The sequence below is a fragment of the Prinia subflava genome, chromosome Z (genome assembly GCF_021018805.1).
Source record: "Prinia subflava isolate CZ2003 ecotype Zambia chromosome Z, Cam_Psub_1.2, whole genome shotgun sequence".
Taxonomy (NCBI): Eukaryota; Metazoa; Chordata; class Aves; order Passeriformes; family Cisticolidae; genus Prinia; species Prinia subflava.
The window spans coordinates 91333134-91343058 of NC_086283.1; the positions used below are offsets into that span (position 1 = coordinate 91333134).

The window sequence follows — 9925 nt, forward strand, 5'->3', positions numbered from 1 at the left end:
TCTTAAATCTCTTAACTGGTAATCTAGTAAAAAATTTTGAAATCTTTCCATAATTGTATAGAGGAGGGACAAAAAAATCTGTATTTATTTTGAGAAGTAGTTTTATTAATTTTATGAGTGTGATTGTGTTGCTGCTGTCCAGTTACCAAGTGATGTTTTATACATCCTTATTTGCTGTAAAAGAAAGCACTGCACCATAAATTATGGTCAGAGTGCTAACATGCAAAGCCCCCAAGTATGTGTCAATATAAGACGTAGGGCAAGAAATATTTTCACAAAATTTAGTATTAAACCTTTTAAGTGTAATTTTTTTCTGAAATGTTATTATTTAGATAGTTAAATGTCAGGAATTGGCTGTACCTCATATGAGCCCAGGTTATATTACAATACTTTGAGAGATTGGAAATCCAAAATCTTAAGAATGTTACCAGTTTTGGAAAACAAGAGGATGATACTGCTTTTCCTTGGTTGTCTGCATAGTTCTTTGTATGGGATGATAAAAACCATGTATTAAGAGGGAATACTTGCTGGAGGTTGCACTTGCGTATTGCCTAAAAAATAGTTAATCTTCTGCTGTTTACATATTAATGTGAAGTGTGGATACAGTGCTGTTTTTAAGGAGGTATAAAATTTTTAGGAAGCATGAAGACTTGTCTTTAATGTGTACCATTCCATTGAGAAAGTAATTGAGGAATGAACTATGTCATTCTTTGCCTATGAAATTATTTTAATTTTGGGGGGTAGGGGAAGGACAAATATCAATTAGAAATACTAATATCAAGTTCCAGTTTTAGGATGCAGTGTTGCACTCTGTTAACAGAATGTGTTAATTGAATGTTGATAGAATGTACTGTTTTGTCTTTCAGGGGGTTCAGTTGCTCATTTGTTAAGTAAATATGGAGCCTTCAAAGAATCGGTTATTATTAACTACACTGAACAACTGTTACGTGGCCTTTCATACCTCCATGAGAATCAGATAATCCACAGAGATGTTAAAGGTGAGAATTACTGACAAATCCTTCTAAGAAGGAGTATTCAGAAAACAGCATTTGTTTTCGCCTGAGACCTGTTCATTCTCTCAGATACCATCTCAGCAGTGGTATTTCTATTGGGTTTGTCTGATCATTTTTAAGAAACTCTATTGCTGAAATTAATCAAAATGCTGCTGAAATCAATCAAAATGTTCACGGCAAGGTTGTAGATATTTGCTACCTGTGCTAACAGTTTAGACAAATTGTCTTTCTCAGTTGGTTAAAATAAGATAGGAAGTTGCCATACAGTTTTAAAACTACTGCTTCTTAAATTAATGTAAATGTTTGCACTGAAATGATAGTAAAATCTGTGAACAAAGATAAAGAGGTCAGATTTCTAATGTGTGGAGATACGGTGATGAGTTTTCCTCCTTCATCCTAAGTGAACATAAATAATTGTACCCTGAGTTACATGCAAACTTTACTGGGAAATAGCAGTTTTACTGAACTTTTCCCTTCAATGTTACTGTAGCTATCCATGAATTGGAGCTATATTTATATAAGGAAAACGTATTGATGGAAAATATTTGTCTTCACTAATTCTTTTTGAAATAGTAAAACTTTATTTTGCTTGTAATTATCTTTAAAGCAAGTCAGGGTTGCTTGATAATGAAATAACTTTAAATTTCATGAGGAGCTGCAGGCAATTGAAAGCCTCCAGGGATTTAGGTCATTATTTTCTTCCATTATTACCATCTCCAGGCGTTGTTCCAGAATCCTGTGTGTTTGCCCTACTTGGAAAATTCGATTGCCTCTCGAAATCTCTAGAACAGCCTCAGGCTGTGTGCAGTATCATTCATGCATAACAGAAAAGTGAGGTTATTTGACTGTATCCTTGATTTTTAGATTTCCTTGATACTGGGGTGGAGAGTGTCAAACTGTTTTACAATTTTGAAGTGCAGGGAAGAGGAGTGTTAAGTGTCTATTCATCTGTTTGCCTTTAATAGAAAGCTAACTACCAGTATTTTTATTGTTCTGTTGACAGGTGCCAATTTGCTAATTGACAGCACAGGTCATAGATTAAGAATTGCTGATTTTGGAGCTGCAGCCAGGCTGGCATCAAAAGGAACTGGTGCTGGGGAGTTTCAGGGACAGTTGTTGGGAACTATTGCATTTATGGCACCGGAGGTAAAAAAACAATTTTTGAAGTTATTTCAAAAAGTTTGTGTGAACTCTTTAGGCTAATTCATGTAGCCAAATAATAGGAAATTTCTGTATGTGCTGTGTTTTAAATGCTTCTGTTCTAAAGATATGAAATTATTCCAACATGGCGATGATGACATTTCTTTCTTGCTGTCAAAGTTGCTTTAAGTAGTTTGCTACAAGATACAGTTATCACAAGTGTTGTTACTAACGCCCAAATGACCATTTGCTCAAAAGCTAGCCATTGCAAGGTACTTTGCTTGCCACTTGGTCAAGTATTTTATTTACTAGATCTCTAGACCTGTGTAAATTTGTGGCGTTTATTTACATCACTGGTCACTCTGTTGGCCTGAAATGTTAATCAGAATACACTTGCTTGATGACATGTTGAAGTTTACTTCTAAATGACTTAGCACTAAGAAACTTTGAAGCATATAATCTGATTTTTGGTGTCTGTCTGTTCAGGTCCTGAGAGGTCAGCAATATGGAAGAAGCTGTGATGTGTGGAGTGTTGGCTGTGTTGTCATAGAAATGGCTTGTGCTAAACCTCCTTGGAACGCAGAGAAACACTCCAATCATCTTGCTCTGATATTTAAGGTGAGGTATTTTGTTATTATCAATATACTACAGAAGATGTCAAATGCAGCAATGCAACTTTTAGAAAAGTGTGTATGTTGCAATAGCTTTTTTTTTTTTTATGTTTGAGCTGTTAGTACAGAAGCAACACTGGTACCAATATAATCATACTTGTTTCTTTAAAAAAAAAAACAAACCAACTGATAGCAAAAAAAAAAAGATACTAATACATGATATTCAAAATCATAGAATTGTAGAACGGTTTGTGTTGGAAGGGACCTTAAAGGTAATGTAGTTCTACCTTCCTGACATGTGCTGGGGCACCTTCCACTAGACCAGGATTCTCAAAAAGATCAGTTCTAAGATATAAAAATATAGTGGAACAGGCTTTAAAAAATTAGGAATAGAGTTGATCTTAAATTAGGCAGAAGATTGTGATTTGAACTTATTTCTTACAATCCTGTAAAATACAGAAGCTTTTTTTACCCTAAACCATATGTGTATATATTCATTATTTCACAGTGGGGAAAGTCCTTTTGTAAAAGCCTAATGTTCCACAATCAGATTGTGCTGAAAGATGTTTTCCATTATGCCACCCTATATAAGATTTTTGCCTCTTCCTTTGCTACATTATCCTTCTTGGCATTCATGTTTCTTACTAAAATCAGTAAGTTATATTTAATGCTAAAAATATGTTTAATGCTATTTAATGCTAGTTGAACTGTAGGCATGAATGAAGAAAATACTGCTGTAGGTAAAGGAAGTGTTTGCAGAAAACAGACATTGCACAGCAGTACTCAGATATGTTCAAAGTAAAATCACTTGTGCTGAGAGATGTATTTGTCCTGGCTCTGTGTCTCTGTGAATCTGATGGTGCCACTCTAGTGTTCCCAGGCATCCTGCTTTAATCCATCTAGATAAAATTGAAATTAATTTGGTTCGGAGAGAGCTGTGTCTTTCTGAGAAATACTTGCCTTTGGGGTAGTAGCAGAAATGCAGTAAAGGCAGTGCAAGAAAGCACACCCAGTTTAACCTGTAGTGTAACATTGCTCAGCTTGACTTCTCTCTCTATTGACTCATGCCAGCTAACAGTGAAGTCAGCTAGTAGACTAAAGAGCGCCCAGATGTGTGCTGTAGAAGCTTTTCCTGTATGGCCTGCTCAGAGTTGATCACTGCAGGAACTTGGTGTGAGAAGAACTTTTAGAAAAAAGTATCAGGAGGGAGTCAAACTAAAAAGCAATAGGCATAAGGATAATAAGCTGAATGTAGTAATGTAATCTTCAAACTGCAGTAGGAAATATGCTGAATGGAGAAAAGTTCGTAAATCTAACTCATCAGCTGAAATTATCGGTTTGTAGAATGATTTTAGGGTAGAAGAGGGGGCTTAGTCACTGACTTCTAAAAGGTTATTTTCCTTTGTTCAGATTGCCAGTGCAACTACTGCTCCATCAATCCCTACACATCTGTCTCCAGGCTTGAAAGATGTGACTCTTCGGTGTTTAGAACTTCAACCTCAGGACAGACCCCCTTCGAGGGAGCTGCTGAAACACCCAGTCTTCCGTACTACATGGTAGCTACTTACGTGTAAGGCTGAAATACTGAAGAAAATGCTACTGAATATACAGTAACTGTCTTGCAGTGCAGTTAAATGCAGCAAATTATATTATTCTGCTGGCCTTAATGATAGATACATCAAGAACTTTAGACCAGTGGAGGACAGTACCTAAGTATGTGATTGACAAATCAACATCTTTACCTAAGCTCAGTATGCAACATTTGACAATTCATGCAGAGATTTGTAAACTGTGCCTTTTCAAACACCTGGCTCAATGTTAACATAAAAACATTTTCCTTAATTCTGCATGATTATTTAGCAGGTAAGTGATTTTTATTTTGTTTAGAGCACTTTTTCAGCAGCATTAGAAGCTGAGAGGCTCAAGATCTATTTTAATATAGCAATCACTGTTCAATTTCACATGTAGATGCTCTGCAATTAGTAAGTTTTCAGTAGTGGTTAAAAGGACATTCTGTACCTGTCCCTTTTAATTACATTATGTTCTCTGAGTAAGAAATCCAAATATTGATGGAAACTTTAAAAAAAGCCTTTGCCTTCGTATAAAGTAAGAGCAGGCACTCATGGTTCACTGTGCATTTACTGCTGGCCATGTAATTTCTTTTGAAATCAAAGTTTGTTTTCTTTGTATTTTTAACTTTCATGAAAAGGGGATATTTTAAAATAGTCTTTAGAAAAAAAGATGCAAGCTGTGTCATGGAGTACTTTCCTGACACAAGAGTTTTAAAACCAGATTTGCTGGAAATCTGGGATAAAATGCCACCTTCAACAAGAATATGTTGAAGGCTCTGGTAGTATAGGTTATTTAATAAACAAGACTGTTCTGTATAAAGCAGCTTAGTCTGAACCATGCTAGAAGTTGTTGAGCCTTTTTTTTCATATAGCAGTTTCTTCTGGCAAATCGTGTAGAGAAGTTTCATGTCAAAGGCCCCCAAACCCAACTCCCATTAAAGTTTTTATGGGAGACTTTGGCATGTACTTCAGTGTGAGCAGGTGCCAAATGAGCAAATCTCATTCTTTGTGTAAAGAAATTGAGGTTACATTCTCTACTGATAACAAATTTTACCTGCTGTTTTCCTTCTGCCGTACATCATCTATTTACTGTAGCCATTAGTGATAATTTAATTTGAAAATGTTAAAAATATTACCATAAGAAAGGTATTTATTTTAACAAGACACAAACTTGGACTTGAAGATCAAGATAAAGTAAAATGTGAAGTAAAGCTTCACCTGTAGTGCAAAACTTGTCAGTTTTTAGGAGCTGTGGGTTTTTTTTTTAAACAGGTTTTTAAAATTATTTTAAAGGCAGGTTTTTAGATTCTGATGCATGTAAATCTGAAGGAAAATGGCAGCTTTTTCTTTTGCTTTTTTAAAAATGGGGATCTTTTTTAATCTAATAATGATTGTGTTTAATCCATTTTGAAAAATGTTCATGTTATAACTCTTCAGAAGCCAGTTGGATTGTTGGACTCAAATAGAATTGGTTATTTTCAAAGACTCAGGACAAACTTAATAAGCTATAGTACCTTAAAAGTGTATAGTACAAATTGGAAGCAAGACATCTTAAAGATAAGTTTACATGAATGATAGTGCTCATACTAATAAAAAAACCCAACCCATGTCATTAGTTGTGAATGTGTTTCTTTTGGAAATTTTACATTCCTTTGTTCTTGAAGATTGGCAGACTTTGAAGAGTTAAAAGATAATACTGAAATGTGAAGTTTGGTAGCTCTGTTTTGTACTTGACTTCTTTTTGACCACTTTAGAATTTCTCATTCTAATAAGATTGTTTCCAAGTCTCTCTTACGTGCAAGCTTTAAAGGATGCACTCTTGCCAATTCATGTACTGGAAGAGCATTTGTCAGATTAATACTGTTTCTGGCAGAAATGTAAACTGTATAAACTGATGAACCTCAGCTAATCAGTATTACTATATGTAGATCACCATGCCTACCACATTTCAAACTCAAACTGCCTCTTAGGTGTCCAAATGCATTTGTTTGAGTTTGCATTTCCCTTGGCTTGCTGGTAATTGTGGTGTTTTAAAAATGGAGATGTGATGTAATATTCTTATTTCCTTTGGATCAAAGCTGGACTGAAAATTGTATTGTGTAATTATTTTTTTGTGTTCTTAATGTTATTTGGTACTTAAGTTGTAAATAACGTCTACTGCTGTTTATTCCAGTTTCTACTACCTCAGGTGTCCTATAGAGTTTCTTCTACCAAAGTTCACTTTCACAATGAAATTATATTTGCTATGTGACTGATTCCTAAGACTTCCAGGGCTTAAGGGCTAACTTCTATTAGCACCTTACTGTGCAAACAAATTTTACAGAAATCTCTGGGTTAAGAAATTTGGCTTCATTGTATCCTTTGTTATTTTAAATATATCAAGATATTTTAATTAAAAGTTTTTACCCCATTGAACCAATTTTATATAGTATAATTTGTACGTATTTTGGTGTTTTTTGTCTTCATAGTAAATAAAAGTTTTTGAACAAACTTTGTCCTTTGCTTACTGTAAGACAAACACGTTCTTTTTACTGATGGAAATCAAATATTTTTGGTACACCTCACTGTTTATACACACTTTCATACACTTGATATATCACAACTTAGTTTCTAATGTTAAATGATGCATGTGAGTGGATACTAGCCTACATATATATACACATCTTGGGTGAATTAATAAAGAATTTTATTAGATAAAGGGCAGCAACAAAGACTAATTTTTTTTTCAATAATGATAAAGACAGTAATTTCTCTTATGACAGCACTGTTATCTGCAAACTTCACTTGATTATGCCTTTAAGCCAAGAATTATTTAAATTTTGCATTACTGCAAACGTAACAATTACTTATTCAGGTGAGGTGGTTAGGTCAGTTCTGGAGCCATTCAAGTGTGTGTTGGAAGTTAACCTGTTGTTTTATATTTCTGGTGAAATTATTCTATTGCTTAAGATTTTAATAGTAATCATAAGCAAAAGCTTTTCTTATTCAGGCAATCTACATATTGCAAAGCTAGGGCTTGTTTCAGTTCTTGTCTTTCTCCAGATATTTTTTAATTTTTTATGGAAATATTTCACCATAGACTTTCTGTGACTACAAATTCTGTATTTCAAAGGACTGCACTTTTTATTATTTTCATTAGGTATGAGACTTTCTGCAAATAGATACAAGTATATCAATTCACCAGAAAAAAATGACAGCAGAAATCTTCAAATAAATTCTAGTATCTGATTTCTCAAATCAAAATGTACTACCTGGAATATCAGAAAGGGAAATACATGGCAAGGATTAAGTATGAGATCAACTGGTTATAATGTGTCTGTCTGATCTACTAGAGAAGTTCTGAATCCTGCGGTACTGTGTCGTACTTGTGAGATTGCACCCCTTTTTAGAACAAGGGGTGGCAGAGATCCCCGGTGCCCAGCAGACAGCAGTAAATTTCAAAGGCACCCTCTGAGGGCACCAGGTGTGTGCAGAGGGCATATTCAGTTCTTCCACAGGCAGAGGGTAAGCTCCATGCCCGGTATGACTTCTCCAGTGGGAATAAAATGACGTTTCTGCCTGTTGGTCATAGGTTGAAGTCCAGTGGAGTTTCATCTTTCAAGTTCTCATTCGAGGCTAAGGACTGCCTCCAGAACATGTTGGAGTGTCACAAGGGTCATGTATGTCCTTTCAGCACGTGAAAGTGGGCAACTTGTGTGCATGGCTGTTCTGACCTGACAGCCCACCTCCCAAAGCTCTGTTTTCCTCGCAAACTTTTCACTCTTTAGTCTTCCTTAATGACCTGGATCATGCTGTGACTGCCTTATTTTTCAGAGCCACAATATGCACGTGTTGTGGTGTGGTAAACAGGTGTGTTATTTTCTGTTCGTAGTACACGGCTGCTGAGACCAGAGTTGCAAGTACTGAAGTGAGACCTTTCTTCCCTGTTATTGCCGAGGATGGCCAGGAGATGGCAGGGAAGCACTTTGTGCCAGCCACTGTGCCTTTTCCTGCATTTTCCCTCAATCTCTTCAGTTCAAAATACCCCATCCCTCAGCTCCTGTTCTTGGAAAAGATGAGACAGGCCAGCAGTAGAATTAAAATGATTATGGAATAAATCAAGGCACAACTTTAAATATTTGTAAAGCTCTGAGATGGGAAGTTAATTCTGATAGTAACATTGCTTTGGTGGGCCTGTCTCAAATTCCCAAACCCTTGTCAAAATTTCAGGTCCAGAGGAGGAAATGTAACCCTTTAGAGTGTTTTGAGGTCTGATTTCTCTGCGAACTGGTTTTGGAGTAAACAAATGCTCCACATTTTCAAATTGCTTTCCAAACATGCATATGTTCTTATTTTCCCAGTTCATTGGCAGTGTAAATTAAACTGCAGGTAAGGAGTAGCCTCCAAAGATAAAAGTTTTATGAAACTAGGTATCCAAGCAGCCAAAGGACAACAGTAGCCAAAGATGATAACAGTACCCTTATCTTTACACGTGTAGTGGTTTGTAGAGAATGATTTGGGGCCCATTGCGCATTTTTGAAGACCAATTGCTGAGTGATTGTTTCCCTCACTAGAGTTTTTTTTTTTAATTACCTGAGAGATAAGTGATGGTAGAATGTGGCACTAAAAGGGCCTATGCCGATTTGTAAATGGTTGTCATTTGTATATCCCTTCAGTTAATACTTTGATGCTGTTGTTTGCTGTGCATCAGTCAGTGGGAAGCGCCTTTAAATCTACAGTAACATGATGCTACAAAGTACAACTTGTGTCTCTTTGTTATCACAGCCAAATACTAGCTAAAAGTGTGGACGGAAGTGTAACAGGTTTCATGTCTGTAACTGAGCCACTCTTTTTATGACATGAATCACAGCTCTGGATGACAAGTGTTACAGAAGCAGCTGAGGGAGCTGGGGTGCGGCTGGGCTCAGCCTGAAGGGAGGCTGCAGCCAGGTGCGGTCAGCCCCTGCTCGCAGACCAACAGGACGTGAGGATGTGGCCTTAAACTGCTGTGCGGGAGGTTCGGGTTGGGTATTAGGGGGAGTTTATTCACAGGGAAGGTGATTAAATATTGGAATGGGCTGCCCAGGGACATGGTGGAGTCACGGTCCCTGGAAATGTGTAAGAGAAGATTGAACAATGGTACGGTGTCTGGTCATAGGCTGGACTCAATCTGACAGGTGTTTTCCAGCCTGATTCGTTCTGTGACCAGCTGAGGCATTAACAGCGCTTAGCATCGCTAGAAGCAGGCACTGAATGACTTTGGAGAGGTGATCTGACAGTGTTAGGAGTGGTCTTTACCGGCCGCTTCCAGATAATTTTTCAATCAGCTTTTAATCTGATCTTGTCTTTTGGATTGGTCAGTACAACACAGAATGTGAAATGTAACATTATTCCGAGAGAAGTGTGTGTGTTTACGTCTGTAACTGTGCACCCAGGAGCTATGCGTTTTCATTCCCGGTGCCTGCAGCTCTTCCCGTTCTGGGGGCCGTCACCCGCGGCTCGCCCTCACGGCCCGGCCGCCGCTCGGCGCCCCGCCGGCCGCTCGCAGCCAATGGGGGCTCGGGACACAAACGCGCCGGCTGTGTCCGGAGCGCGGATTGGTTATCGCGGC

The 9925-nt window shown here is 37.3% G+C and overlaps 1 protein-coding gene across 4 annotated transcripts in view; it reads left to right on the forward strand.

The window, feature by feature from the left end:
• The window catches only part of MAP3K1 (mitogen-activated protein kinase kinase kinase 1), a 59825-nt gene extending 53000 nt beyond the window's left edge, over positions 1–6825 (forward strand). For all 4 annotated transcript variants that reach the window (XM_063421760.1, XM_063421756.1, XM_063421757.1 and 1 more), the window contains exons 17-20: positions 867–998; positions 2017–2159; positions 2640–2771; positions 4175–6825. In XM_063421760.1, coding sequence (XP_063277830.1) covers positions 867–998; positions 2017–2159; positions 2640–2771; positions 4175–4324 — 557 coding nt within the window. In that variant the 3' untranslated portion in view covers positions 4325–6825. The remainder of the gene's footprint in view (positions 1–866; positions 999–2016; positions 2160–2639; positions 2772–4174) is intronic.
• Positions 6826–9925: the final 3100 nt, after the last annotated feature.